This window comes from Panicum virgatum, chromosome 4K (genome assembly GCF_016808335.1).
Source record: "Panicum virgatum strain AP13 chromosome 4K, P.virgatum_v5, whole genome shotgun sequence".
Classification (NCBI taxonomy): domain Eukaryota; kingdom Viridiplantae; phylum Streptophyta; class Magnoliopsida; order Poales; family Poaceae; genus Panicum; species Panicum virgatum.
The window spans coordinates 4,612,523-4,627,585 of record NC_053139.1 but is presented as its reverse complement, the minus strand read 5'-3'; the positions used below and the strand labels follow the sequence as shown (position 1 = coordinate 4,627,585).

Below are 15,063 nucleotides of genomic sequence, written 5' to 3'. Positions count from 1 at the left end.
TCGTTTAAGAATAGAACGCGTGCATGAAATTACTAGCACTGCTGATTTCTCCATATGCATGGACGTGCACCAAAAGCTAGCTTAGTTAGCCATATAATTAATTAACTAATTGTGCAGTTATTACATCCAAGTAGTGATGACTTAAATCCAGTCGTTAAATTCACAATATATTTATTATAATTTGCATGTCTCCCATGCATATATATGACAACAGATACACAAGCATATGTATTGGTCCCTATATATAGAAGATAGATGTGTATAAGCAGTAGCAACAACTAGAAGATTGACATAACACTAACAGAATGCTATGTCTGTCTGAACTAGCCGTTTATTGTACATACCGTACATACACTATATATATATATATATATATATATATATATATATATATATATATATATATATATATATATATATCTTGATCACCAGTTGAGTGGTTGAGTCGTAGGTCGGATGATGATATGGTGGCCTGCTGCTGCTGCTGGATGGGAGTGTTTGTTCATCGATAAATCAATTAGGGTACATCCTCCTTCCGCCGGAGCCGGCCTCGCGCTGGCAGTTGAAGTAGACGGCGGCGACGGGCGGGCCGAGGTTGTAGAGCTCGGCGAAGTCCCTGGTGTAGAAGTTCTGGCGCCACCCGGGGGCGTACACCGTCTGCCGCCCCAGCTGCTGGAACAGCACGAACACGAAGCGGTGGATCCCCATCGTCGGCCTAGGGTTCTCGTAGCACATCACCTCTTGACCTGCATGAGTATTTATGCAGCCCAACAAGTGTAAATATTAATGCCTGCTGTGAGGATACAGATAGATATATATCTGTGTTGTGCCATTTTAATTGTAAGACAGAGGCAGCAGAGAGTGAGGACAGATTAAGACAGGGAGCTGATGGATGGCTCACCAAACGTTGCCCCGGTAGTCCCTGGAATATCAGTGACCAGCCTGCATGAGAAGACAGAGCAATAGCGTGGTGTCAATCCGTGGGCATGCATATGCCACCCTGCATCATCCATCATGACGACAAGATGTACGTGATAGCGCCTGTAATTGTGTCTAGCATGCACACTACATATGTACTGACAGAATATAATTAATCTGAACAAGAGCTAGCTTTCTTCATTATTAATTAATTACCAATGCAAATACTCCCTAAGGTTGGGGTCGCTTGGGCTCGGAGCATCCGGGTCGACCATCACCTGAAGAAGAAGAAGAAAACTAACAGTCACTGCTGGGACGATGTAGAAGAAAAGATCAGAAACCATGGGCGTGCACGCACGAGTGTGTAGAACGTCCTCATGTCGAGGCCGCCGACCTCGACCCTGGGCTGGTGCGTGACCATGGACGGCCTGAGCTCGCAGCCGTTGGACACGGTCCTGGTGCCGAAGCTGACCCTCAGGTTGGTGGTCCGGACAAAGGGGTCCAGCACGTCGCCCACAACCCTGCCAACAATCAGCGGGTCCCTGTCCCTGCGGCCGGCCATATTATATTCTCTCAAGATCGATCGATCGAGAGCAGGAACTAACTAATTGTTTGTGTTCTATTCCAAACAACTTAATTGGCTCGAGCTGGGTGATAGATGACCAGCCGGCCGGCTGCTGATGAGAGACCTTCAGCTAGCTGCTAGTAGCTGAGCTTCAAAGCTAGCTCTGGACTAGCTACTACTGGCTGCTGCTAGTTGGTGTCATGCTTGCATTGTGTCCCACAGCTTATTGCCACTTTATATAGGACTAGGAGTCCGTCAGCTCAGGGTTCGGTATCGATGGATCGACTTGCCTGATCGATGAGCTCACTGCCGCCGGGTGCTGAACAATTAGAAGAGCATGGCGTACGCGGGCTTTCCCGGGTCTGCTGATCAATGAACAGCAGAATCTATCTCGCGTCCCTTTCTATCTTCACGTGGACACATGTCGTACTCGCAGGTCAGGCATCGCCGACAGGGGCGGAGCCAGAAATTTGTTTTTTGATTATTAGGGGGAGCCAACCATACTAATTTATAAAAAAATTTATTCAAAATTTAAATATTCAATGCAAATTCGGGGACCATAGGGGGCCAAGCCCCTGCCCGCCCCCTGTCTACGCCCCTGATCACCGGCGGCTTTAATTTCGACGACGCACCCTGGCAAAGCAGTGGCGAGCTGATGAGCTCTCGATCTCCTATTGGAGATCTCAGATCTCTATCGATCGCAAGCACACGCACCAGCGGCGTCAGTGCTAGCTGCCGCTCAATTGCATGCGTGACCGGACGTGCGCATCTGTATTTATAAATTTTTATCTTTATCTTTATCTGAAGAATGGACTGTTTCTGCAGTACTTTGACTTTTGGTCCGTCTTGTGTGGCCAACAGATAGGGCCCACCTAAAATTTGATGATTTTCCGATTTCCGTCCATTGTGCATGTCTGAGCATGCATCGGAAAAGAACTTTTTCAGTCCGATAGAGTCACTTTCGTGCCAACAAGCAGGGAATTGGATGCACCTCGGCCTCCCAGAGCGCGGCCCTGACCAACTAGAGATGGCAGCGGATCGGGTTCGGTGCGGGTATCCGCGGGTTTCGATTTTTCGGGTTTCGGGTTTGGTGTTGGTTTTTCGCCCACGGTTTTCAGGTTCGGGTTCGGGTTCGGTTTCGGGTTCGGTTTCGGGTTTTGGTTTCCACCCGTGGATATCCAATGGATATCCGAAATAAATTATTTGGAATTAAAACTCATGTTTTATAATATGTTAATGATAATTTGTTTACTTAGACTATTAAATTTATTGAAAGTTGAGTCATGAAAATATTTATTATTTGTTGCATCTTGTTTATTCATGTGAATATGTGTATATTTATCTGCGGGTTTCGGGTATCCATTCGGGTTTCGGGTATCCATTCGGGTTTCGGGTATCCGCGGGTTTGGTTTTGGTGATGGATTTCCACCCGAATCGGTTTCGGGTTCGGGTTCGGGTTTCGATTTCGGGTTTCGGTTTTGGGTGCACGGAGACTCCACCCGATCCGAACCCGACCCGTTGCCATCCTTAGTGGGGGCGCGCCGTGAACAACCCCGCCCTACGCGAGTAATCGACCGTCATGGAGAGGCTGCACTGCATCTCCCTTGGCGTCAAGCTAGACGTCTGCCGGTACATGTGGGTGCTCTGTTCGTGCGAGAATTAGCATGTTAGGCGATGCTTTAACAAATCTAATTGTTCCATGTGGCTGGTTGATGAAGTTTTGATAACAGTGGGTTAATTGGTGTTAATTGTTGGTTAAGCGCAACAAGCTTATAGCTGATAATAATTACTGTTGCTAGCAGATGATAGATACAGATTAAATTTTCTTCTCGAACTTTTGAAGTTGTTGTCAAATTGTGTTTGTTGGTTAGTTACTGGTTAAGCGCATCAAGCTTATACTTCCTCTGTCCTAGAATATAGATATGCTTAGATTTTTTTCGAAGACAAACATTTTCAGTTTTGACTACAAATAGCAAAATATTATAGATGCTAATCTATATATATCTATGTACTATTTCTAAAGCAAGCAAATGTTTCCTTAGTCCATCTATCAGAACCCTAATCGGAATCCGGGCAAATCAATCGGAATCCTAATCGGAACCTGGACTAATCAGTCGGAACACAGACAATCAATGTTTCGCACAATTACGACACAACTTGTCTATGAAGTGAACAAACACAAAGTTGATGTATTATGTAGATCTATTATATTACCCGTAGCAACACACGAGCACTATGCTAGTACCTATATATTTCTAAAGCACGTAACATTTTCACATAAATTTTTTGATTTGGTCTGCTTTGTATCGTTGATATGGTGGACCTTAATCCATCCCGTATGCGAGTCGGACCAGTCATCCATCCATGACTCGATCACGTAGACCTACAAATTAATACATGGGTAACTATACATATGCGATACTTATATCAACTTTATCTGCAGCAAAATGCGCGGACATATTTATTGCCTAGTCGTCTATCCATCATCTCTTAACAAGCAGCAGCTGCTGGCCGCTGCTAGCTGCTGATGCTACGTAACCATCCGTCTCTTCTCCATTATTACGTTGCGTCTCGGACTCGATTGATCGAACAAGCAGCAACATGCTCGACCCACGGCACAAGCAATTACGGTCGAAGGAATGCCTGCCAATTACGCGGTGATTTAACAGTGGTGAACTGGTGATTCACACACAAATAAATCACATGCATGGCCCCTGTTAACTACTTGTGCTTAGCCTGATTTGCTCAGGCAGAGGCAGGATAGGGTCCTCCTCTGCCGCCGGTGTACGCTCGATACCATTCAGCGCATGCAGGCCTGCTAGCTAGCTGTCGATCAGTGGCATAAAGGTTCCCTTTACGTGCACGGTGACCATGGCCCTGTTTGGTTCCCTGCACGGGAGTACTAGAAAATTTTGACCACTAATTACGGTGATAAACAAAACTATTTTACAAAACAAACTTCAGAACCCCTGCGCTAAGAACCCTGAAGAATCTAATGAGACCTTTGACCGCTTGATTAGAGGATGGTTGCTGTAGCATCACTATAGCCAATCATGAATTAATTACCGTCATTAAATTCGTCGCGAAAAGTTACTCATATCTCTAAAAAGATTTTGCAAATAGACTTCATCTAGTACTTTATGCATGCGAGATTCTTTTTTCGGTAAAAGCGCGTGCTAGTCTCTAGCATGAACCAAACAAGGCCCATGTCCAAAGGCAAACAGGATCTGAACTTTGGATCGGATAGTCACAGGACGATCTAGCGAGGGATCGGAGGACCATTATTTGGAAAGGATGAAGACGACGCTTCACACATGCGATGTCAGATCAGTTGCCAAATTGAGTAAAGCGTAGACATGACGCACGCCCGTAATAGGTTAAAAGGTCTTCCGATCGTCGTTATCCCTCAAGAACCATACAAATTGTGCTTAATTTAATCAGGGAGAAGTAGTTTGCAAGTGATCGAGAATGCATGCATGCGCGCTAATACAGTGTCGGCAAGCTAAACCTACGACGACATTGAATTGACAAGATGCTTCATTCCACTTTCAATCTGATTACTTTCCCACAGTTTTCTGGGAGTGGCCAACACTGCTTTCTAGTACGTAGGTTTTGCTAACCAGATGCAAAATTGTGGATAAATGCATGCAAACACACAGGACGTACACTAGCTAGGACCACAGTACAAAATAGCCATGTAACTACATCAACTGGCTCCTCCATCGCATTACCTTTATTCTTCTTCTTCTTTTTTGCCTTCAAGGGTATATGGACCTAGAGGCTGATGATCTGACCTAATTTGAGACCCCCTAGATCCCAGTTATCACAACCGAGTGTTTGGATCCAAGAGGCTAAATTTAGCGTACTTATTGACATGCCAAATATTAGGATTAAATGTAGGCTAATTGTTAAGATAATTACACAGATGATAACTAATTGATCATTAGAGTACATTATCCCTTGATTAGCTCTCATTAGTTTATGTTTAGCCCCATTAGCATATTTAGGATTAAATTTTAGCAACCCCTGTTTTGCACATCCAAAAACCATACCATACATGTGCCCCATATCTCTTGCTTTTGTTTTTTGAGACAGCACAATAATCTCTTGATGCTGATATAATCACACGTCACTACCAGAAAACTGTAAATTCTTGACAGTGTAGAAGACTAAACCCAATCATTATTGCTTGTTTGCTTTAGTTCACATTATTAGTCGCTGCAGTAGTATCTGATCGTGAATGGAGCATCTAATCGTCTACATACATTTAGCCGACTTGAAAAGAAAGGCATCATCTATCTTGCTACGGCACAAACACAAAGTCTCAAGTCCTTTTATCTTGTATATATCCACATTTTCCATCTATCTTGCTAAGTGGCTAATGATGCTAAAGTTTCAAGGAATCATATTTACAATTACTTTTCACCTTCTTTTTTTTGCTACCACCTAGCCTTGTCCTTTTCAATTATACAACATCAATATCATCACACACATCCGTAGCTAAAGCAGGGTTCAAAATTTAGGCCAACATAAAAAATGTTAATACTCGACTCTAGCTGCCACACCCCCTAATAATAACATCAATCAGTGATTGTCTGTTCTAGCTGTCACCCCCTAACAATAAACATGTGTAACCGGTAATTGTTTTCATCCCAGATAAAATTCATTAAGAATTTTTAAAAAATTGGCCAATTTTCGTCTACCAGTTTCACCAAGCCTCTCTCTCTCTCTCTCTCTCTCTCTGGAAAACGGTAGGCTATACAATGAACCAAAGACTCAGCTACTATTCTTAAAAATTCAGAACAAAAGATGGCCTGCCAAGAAAGTGACTTGAGGTGTTTATTTCGTTGCTACTAAAAAAACTAGAAGTTTAAAAGCAAGCAAACAATATAATACCAGCTGTGCCCCAGATATATACAATCTAAACGAATAAATAAAATTGAAGTTACACATAGATATATGTGTGAATAATTTAGTAGAGGAATGATATGACTTTCAATGAAAAACATTTGATTACTTCCACTTCATGGCTGACCTATGGCTTTGTTAATTTGCACCACAATAATAGTCATGCTTTAGTGCAAATAGAGTTAAATACACCAGCGGCCCTCGAACTTGTCTCCAGGTGCCACTTAGGTCCACAAACTCGCAAAATCGAAATCTAGCACCCTGAACTTGTTAAGTTGTGCCACTTAAGTCCATACCCCTTGATATGGCGCCACGTGGCATGAATATATGCAAAAAACTCCTCCAAAGTTGCTATCTTCTACATTCACCCCCTCCCCCTCCCATTCTATCTCTTTCTCTCCCCCACGCCTCCCCTGCTTCCTCCGTCAGTGCGCCGCCGCCTTGGAGCTCGCCGCTGGCCACGCCCTCCAGCACCGAAGCCCACCCGGCGTGCGTCACGAAGGCGCCCACGGACGCGTGGCGCAGCACGGCCACCTGCGGCGCCCAGGGGACCACGCCTCTCTGCCGCAGCCACCACCTCCGCCGCCGGTCGTGACCCCGGTCTCAAGCTCCCCGGCACAGAGCCGGTCCCGCAGCCCCTGTCCTCCGCGCGGGGGCGGCCGTGGCGCGCGCAGCGGCAACCGCAGCGGGCATGGCGGGCGAGGCCGCCGCCGTTGCGGGTGCCGGGGCACGACGAGCGAGCCGGCACGGCCGCCGCGGAGCACGGCGGGCATGGCGGGCGTGGCGGCCACGACGCGCATAGCGAACGCGGCAGGCATGGCGGGTGAGGTGGCCGCGGCGGGCATGGCGGGTGAAGTGGCCGCGGCGGGCGCGGCGAGCGGACAGGCGTGGCGGGCATGGCGGTCCGCGCGTGCTCCGGCGAGGAGGCGGGGGGATGCCCAGATCCGCTCGAGCTCCGGCAAGGAGTAGGAGGGAGGAGGGAGGAGGGAGGGAGGGGCGCCGGCGAGGGAGTGGGCTCAGGGTTCCGCCGCCGCTTGTCGTCGCTGCTCGAAGGAAGCCGCGCCGGAGGAGGGAGGGGCTTGCTCGGAGGAAGCCGCATCGGAGGAGGGAGGGGCGGCGAGGCGGGCCGAAGCTCCTGCGGGGCTCGCGGCCGCGGCCGCGTGCGTGTTGTGGAGTAGCGTGCGCGAGGAGGGAGATGATACGAGCTCGGTGCGGCGGAGGGAGGAAGGAGGAGGAGGAGGAGGGAGGAAGGAGGGGGCGGCGCGCCGCCGCCACCTCCGCCATGCCATGGCCTCCACCGTGAGGAGGGGTGCGCCGGCACAAAGGAGGGAGGAGCGAGGAGGGGTGCGCCCGGCGGAGCTGCGCGATGGAGGCCGCGGTGGAGAGGAACGAGAGCGTGGCCTGGATCCGCCCCGTCCTTGGCGCATCGCGGCATCGAGCGGAGGAGCTGAGTCGGCGGGGCCGGCACACGCGCTCGGTGGCGGAGCCACCGGAGCAGTGAGTGGGAGGGGGCGGCAGAGGGAGCAGGGAGGGGTAGGGGCGGCGGAGGGAGCTAGGAGGGGGAGAGCGCGGCGGAGGGCGCAGGGGAGGAAGCGGCGGAGGGCGCATGGAAGGGAAGATGATAAAACTTAAGGGCATTTTTGCATATATTCATGCCCCTTGAAAGGGTATGGACCTAAGTGGCACAACTTAACAAGTTCAGGGTGCTAGATTTCGATTTTGCGAGTTCGTGGACCTAAGTGGCACCTGGAGACAAGTTCGAGGGCCGTTGGTGTATTTAACTCGTGCAAATATGTAAAACGTAAGTCATGCTTAAAGTACTTTCAATGATGAAACAAGTCGCAACAAATAACAATAATATTTACATATTTTTTTATTATGATAAATGGTCAAATATCATGTACAAAAGTCAATGCTGTCAAACACTTGTACAGAAGTTCTGAGATTGAGTAGTAACTACTTAATAAACTAAGTCAAATATGTTAACACTCGAATGCTGAACTTCAATTAATATGCCCAAAATGTTCCCACATTTTCAAGATGACTTGGGGATTAAAGAACCCATTTTCAAGTGAAATGCATCGCAGGTCCTTAGTACTGTTCCCACATTCTCATATGGGTCCACGAGCTCTCAAAGTGATCATTTAGGTTCTCTAACTTTTCAAGTTATCGTTCACTTGAGCTCTCGAAGGAACAGCTAGAGATGCTCTAAGCATCATATTTATCCTACTCATACCTCGTTTTTCATTTTTTTTATTTTTTTCTTAAGGAGAAAAAGAGCCAGCATTATGCATAATGCATTGGCTATTCGTTGTTGATCACGGAGAGCATACGTGCGTGCATGGATTTCCCAGGAACAAAAGGTCGTATAACCCTTTCTCCTCGTGCCTTTCTAATGACAGCACGCATGACGTTTTAGAATTCTCCTGCTCCGACCGGCCGACCGATCAACTGGGAGTATGTCGATGAGCTGCTTCCATGTGTGTTTGTGTGTCGCAGCGCGGCGCGTCCACCGTGCTGGATCAGCAGTTGAGGCAGCACGGCTACCTGGCGTGGGAGGATGCGTACCAATCGTTCTTGTCGCCCAAAAGAACCCGGCCTCCTGCATGTTTTCATGAAGAAATGAGGCGCATGTATATACAAATATTCATTTTCTTCGAAACACTGATGCAGACACTGGTATATTCTCACTGAAAGAATAGCACTGGTTAAATTTTGAAATATATTCAGAAAAATGCGAGTACTCCGTGCCGAATCAAAGACTCAAATCCGGGTAGGTAGGTTCCACCACAAGGAACCTTATCAGCTAAGCCCCGCGATTCGTATATGCAAGTATTCGTTTTACACAAAATAAAGGCATGCATATGAAGGTACTTTTTCTTACGAAATTTAAATGCACCAATATCAAATATATTCTGCAAAACATATTTTCATTTTCCAATCGCCATATGCTTTTTCATGAGTGGCGATGATTCTATATTGTTCTGCTTTTTAGTCCTTTTTAGTGACAACTCGTACATTTAGACCTGGCTGGACAGATAAGCTTGTGCTATTCCTGAGGTAACCGGAGCTGCATCACTTCAGCGAGGTATCCTTTACTACTAACTAACTGCCGGACGGAATCCTAAGTCAATTCGTGGAAAAAATTGCACCGCCACCTCTGCAGCCTTATCTCCGGTAGCTTTGGCGCCCCGGAGATTCCAAAGTTTGCATGAGGATAAAAAAAAAGGCATCATTTTGGTAACGGCCTGAGATCGGATCTAAAGCTCAAAAACAATGAAGAACATTGTTGGACAGGGACGGCCGGACGGGAGCCCAAGAATCGGATTGCATTTGCCTGGCATCCAACTGAGGATTGCATTTGCCTGGCATCCAACTGATGGGGACGGAGTGCCTAGCTGCTACTAGCTTTTACGTCATCGTCTTACCCTCGAACTTTGAGCACGGGATGATATGCCTGGTAGTCAACTAGCTTTCAGGGAATCGAGAGAAAAAATTCCACTGGAAGGCTGGATGTGCAGATGCAGGTCCGGTATGCAGTGCTCTTTGCAACTTGCAAGCAGGGGTGGATCTAGAAAATTAAAACAATTGAGGGTAAATTTCTTCTTCTTCAACCTTCAGCACTCCTAATAAGCTCCTTCCTGTGGCGCAAAAATGCAGGAGGGGCTCACTGCGCTGCACCCCTGATTCCAAGTCGTTTTTGGAGAAAATGATAAATCAGAAGTACGCATAAATCATATTAGATATCAAACGATATGTGTGCCAGATATACACCACATGAAGATATATATATATATCGGAAATTACCAGCTACAACGGTGGGTAGCTACCCCCACCGCGCAGGAGCCTTAGATCCGGATCGGACGGCAAGCTCCCGCAACAATTAACGTACCCCATGCGATGTCATCACTGAAATCACTGACCTATAATTTTGAGTGTCTGACACAGAGTCAGTAGGTGAGGGGGAGGACATCGCCTACTACCATTTTTTTATTCGCCTAGTTTTTTGACCCATGCACGAGCGCTCCTCCGGATTAGCAGTTAGCGGTCGGTGTTATTCGCCTAGTGGGAAACGAGTCCTCTCCACGCCGACAGAGCATCGCTGTGGGCACGCCAGCTGCCCCCACCCCCCCACACACACATTCATTTTTTGCACTGACTCCAGCAGTGGAGTTGTACTGCAGTACGCGGCGGCACGCCTCGCGCTGCCCCCAGCTTTGGTCAACTCCCCCCTCCCCACACCCCCCCCCCCCCGCTGCCTCCATGCAAGCCGTTCGCCTGCCCGCCCTGCCTGCCTGCAAATCCAACCAATGCCCTGCGTTCCTCTATTCCAACTGGCCAATCAAGTTTAATCCCACCTCCACAAAGCAGGTGCAGCGCGGTAGCTGTGTAAAAACTTGACGCGCATTTAACCCGTATCCTGTGCATGTACTCCAATTTGAGTGGAGGCCGGTGTAATGTGGCCCACTGCATTCAGTTTTGCTTGCCACGACGAAGATCGGTGGCATTGATTGCGTATCCAGCATCATGCACGGCTCTGAAGAATTTGAACTTGGCATTTACTTGTACGTACATCTTCGTTCACCATTTAGCCCGCCGTATAGAGAAATGTCTAATCTCCACGCTGCTGCCACACCGTCTCTTTACTTTGACCTCGACAGGTACAGGAACTCCACACACAAGAACAGCCTCAAGTTATGGCAGCTACCCACCCGGCAAGATGGCGCTACCAATCTTGTATACTCCCTCCTTCCCCGTTTATAAGGCATGGTGGAACATGACACGGTCTTCTAAACAACACTTTGACCATTTATTTATCATATATTATATCACTTTTGATTATAAACTTATAATCATTGTAAAATATATTTGATTATGAATCCAATCATATGAAATTTGCATTATAAAAATAAAAATTTAATAGTCAAATTATTGGTCAAAGATGACAAGGTTTGAATCTTGATATACGTGTATGCCTTATAAACAGGGAAGGAGGGAGTATAAGCCAGCTGTTGCTTTTCTCAGTCAGGCATGCAGCGAAAGCTCAGGGACGGAGGCCAGGTAACCCCCCCCCCCCCACTTCTCATTTTGTGGGTGTCTTTTTTCGCCGTCCACATTTCCTTACGAATCAACTGCAACCGAGGCCATAAGCAACTCCATGTCCACAAATAGGCAGGTAAAGGAAAGTGAGCAAAAATTTACAGAGGTCTTGGTGATTCATCCGCCATGGACGAGTACAACGCCAGCGACCACATGCAACATCACCAGGTTTCTTTTCCCCCCTAGCGGCAGCAATAGTTGTTGACGTTGAGGTCGACGATACCATTGACGTGCAGAGCTACTCTTTTAATTCTGTTTTGAGTATGTTCTTATTCCTCATATTTATAATTGCAGTTCCACGGCATGCAAGAAGGTTCAGAACCAAATCCAAGTACAACAATCCGTGACGACGGCAACCCAGGCAAGCAATTCAATCCACGGCACCCTGTTGATTTTGGCCGTGGCCTAACAGAATCCCCCTGTCCAAAAGGTTGGAAACTCCCTTTTTTTTACCAAACTTTTTGTTTAACTGCCGTCATAATTTTTTCAGGTTGGAAAAGGCTGCATCGACACCAACGTTCTCGCAGCAACAACTACGGCCGAAGCCTTACCCGGCACCTCCAACGTTAAGGTATGGAAGATTACCTACAAATTGCAGTGCACATCGCCGCTGCCACCGTTACGTGCGCTTACTTGCTATTTGAACAGGAGGACCAAGGTAGCCAGCACCCTGATACATATACGGCGAGGCTAAAATGCAATGAGGTGCATCAAGGCGCATTTGCTAGCAAATGCACAGACCCTCTACCGGATTCGCCAACCAACCACAGCTCAATCCCGCCACCCACCAGGAAGCGGCATGCAGAAAATCTTTTATTGATTTGGATAAAAAAAATATAATATCTCTTCAACCGTAGCTCCGATTTCAGATATATTTGCATCAGGTCGTTGGAAAAAAAGGTGCTTAACAAAACGAGATCTATGAAGACTATATTTGATGAACTTTTTTTTTTCAAGTATGTAATTGCAACATCACGATACTATGAGTTCCTATCATAGCTACATTACAATTGCAACTTGACTGTAGCGTAGTTAGCACTAGTTGCGACCACTTAGAATCTTGTTTTTGGACAATTGCTACTGGTTTCAACTAGTTACAACCTAGTTGCAAGTCTAGTTAGTGAACGTTGCAACAAGGTGCATTCTTTGTACAAAATGCACTTATACCCTGCAATTGCAATTGAGAGACTACATCAATTATAACAGGAAGAATAGACCAACTACAACTAGACGGAACTAATTACAACTGGACACAAACCGGTTGCAACTCGGACTGGCCCGGTTGCAACTGGACGCGAACCGTTGCAATTGAACACAATCCAGCTGCAACTAGAACAGTCACAGTAGTTGCAACTGAGAGGGTGTGTGCATTCTCTATACAAAATGCACCCAGGTGCATTATACCATAACACTATATATATAGTGAATAGCTGGCGCTGTTAATCTACATTATATTATGAACCTGGTTTTTTGTTAATTTTTTTTAATTTGTCTTATCCTTACGTTCTAGGCTGCACGTGGCCACAATCCAAGGGGCCATTTGGCAAATGATGATCACCACGTATCTATAAAACCTATATAGTTAGTCCCCACTAAATATTTCTCTTAACATGCAAGTTGTCCACCTCAGCAATGCACTTTTACTTGCAATTAAAGCTCACTAGCATTTTGTTATCCACGTCAACATGTCGTGCAATCAACTAAAATTCTATAAAACCTATATAGTTAGTCCCCACTAAATATTTCTCTCAACATGCAAGTTGTCTACCTCAGCAATGCACTATTACTTGCAATTAAAACTCACTAGCATTTTGTTATCCACGTCAACATGTCGTGCAATCAACTAAAATTTAATTATAATAGTTTATTTATTTATAGATTACTTCATCCGGCCAGGTCAACATGTGCATCACTATTGACATCTATAATAATTTATTACTATTTCTCAGTTCTATCAATCAGCCACATCACCTTTGTTATTGTAACCATCCAATCAACTTCGTGCACGTCTTATATTCATGAAATCCATGTCGTAGTCGTTTCTTTCTTCTCTAGCCAAAGAACTCAAAAGTCTATTATTTTTCATTCAAGAAATTTCTCATATGGCTTTCAACGTAATCTCTACAAATGCACCGTTTATACGAGTTTTTCTTTATTAAAAAATCTATCTTTTTTTAGCAAACTCGATCTAAGTTTTTATTTGTCTTACTACATGCTCTACATAATTTTTTATTTAAAAAATTATTATATTTTTATTATAGTTTATCGAAAATCTATCTCAAACCCTGCAGCAACGCACGGGGAATCGTGCAGTACAAGAGATGATGATGAGAGTCGCCTTGGCTGGCGTAGCTTCTTTCCTTCGGACGCAGTAACGGTGTGCCGGCCCACAATTAGCACCCGAACCAATACAAAGTGACGGTGCTGGAAAGAGCAGGCCGCGTCTGGTAAAAAGGCCTAACATATTCAGCCCAGTACGGCTTGGTCCGTGCCCAATTGCACTCGGCACGCGGACGGGCCGCGGAGGCCGCACCCACCTCGGAGGAAGGAAGCGAGAGGAGCAGAAGACCAGACGGGCGCGCCGCCGCCGCCGGTCACCGTGAGATCCAGGCACCAGATGGAAAAAGTCTATATAACCCCCTCAAGTTGATGTCTGGAACACTTAACCCCCTGAACTCAAAAATCGGGTATTTTACCCCCAAACTTTGCAAAACCGGACAAATCACCCCCTGGGGTGGTTTTGTGAGCAGTTTTGCCACCGTGGCGCACATGTCGACGCCACATCATAGAACACGTGGTATGGTCCCACCTGTCATGTCTCTCCCACTCTCTGCTCTCTCCCAGGCGGCAGATCCCCCGCGCGCACCCGGCGGCGGCGCTCCCGCTCCCCCGAGCGCATCCGGCAGCGGCGCTCCCGCGGAGGCGTGCGGCTCTACGCTAGCTCCACTTGGAGGCGTAGCGGAGGAGGATGCGGGCCTGGGCGAGGCGGTGGTGAGCGAGGGTGAGAGGCGCACGGCGCGATCGAGTGCGGCGGCGTAGTCGAAGCACGGGAGGGGAGGGAGGACCAGGCGGGTGGCGATGCGGGAGACGAGGTCGGCGAGGGTGGGCGCGGAGCAGAAGGCGGCCTCGACGAGGGAGAGCGGGACGCGGTGGGAGTGCTCGACGAGCAGGGAGCAGGCGGCGGCGAGGGTGGGGAGGAAGGCGGAGCCAGGGGTGGCGAGCTCGCCGTCGGTGGCGTACTTGGCCATGCGGAGCGCCTCCTCGGCGTGGGTGGTCGAGAGGACCCCGTGCGCGAGCCATCGTGGCCTCCTCCTCTGCGCTGCTAGCCCATGCGGCCCCCTCTACCGCCATGCCAGTCACACGGGAGCAGGGCGAGCCGCTCCGCCCCGGCCGGGCGTGCAGGAGCCACTCCGCCATCGCTGCGGCTGGGCAAGCGCGCATAGGAGCCGCTCTGCAGCCGCCGCCGCCGCCGCCGCCGGGCGCGCGCGGGCGAGCGCTCGCGGGAGCCGCTCCGCCGCCGTGGCCGGGCACGGGGGAGCACGGCGAGCCGCTCCGCCGCCACCGCGGCCGGG

The 15,063-nt window shown here is 47.9% G+C and overlaps 1 protein-coding gene across 1 annotated transcript; it reads right to left on the bottom strand.

The window, feature by feature from the left end:
* Positions 1 to 407: 407 nt before the first annotated feature.
* Positions 408 to 1,677, bottom strand: LOC120702674 (protein HEADING DATE 3A). The gene is made up of 4 exons (XM_039986565.1): positions 1,277 to 1,677; positions 1,135 to 1,196; positions 902 to 942; positions 408 to 746 (listed from the first exon to the last, which is right to left on the bottom strand). Exons 1-4 carry the CDS (start codon positions 1,478 to 1,480, stop codon positions 514 to 516), a joined length of 540 nt encoding a protein of 179 aa, XP_039842499.1. The 5' UTR covers positions 1,481 to 1,677; the 3' UTR covers positions 408 to 513.
* Positions 1,678 to 15,063: the final 13,386 nt, after the last annotated feature.

Coding starts and splice junctions, on each gene's coding strand:
- LOC120702674 (XM_039986565.1), bottom strand. CDS start 1,480: ATGGCCGGCCGCAGGGACAGGGACCCGCTGATTGTTGGCAGGGTTGTG. Junction 1,197..1,276: donor TGAGGACGTTCTACACACTC/GTGCGTGCACGC, acceptor CTTCTTCTTCAG/GTGATGGTCGACCCGGATGC. Junction 943..1,134: donor CTTAGGGAGTATTTGCATTG/GTAATTAATTAA, acceptor CTTCTCATGCAG/GCTGGTCACTGATATTCCAG.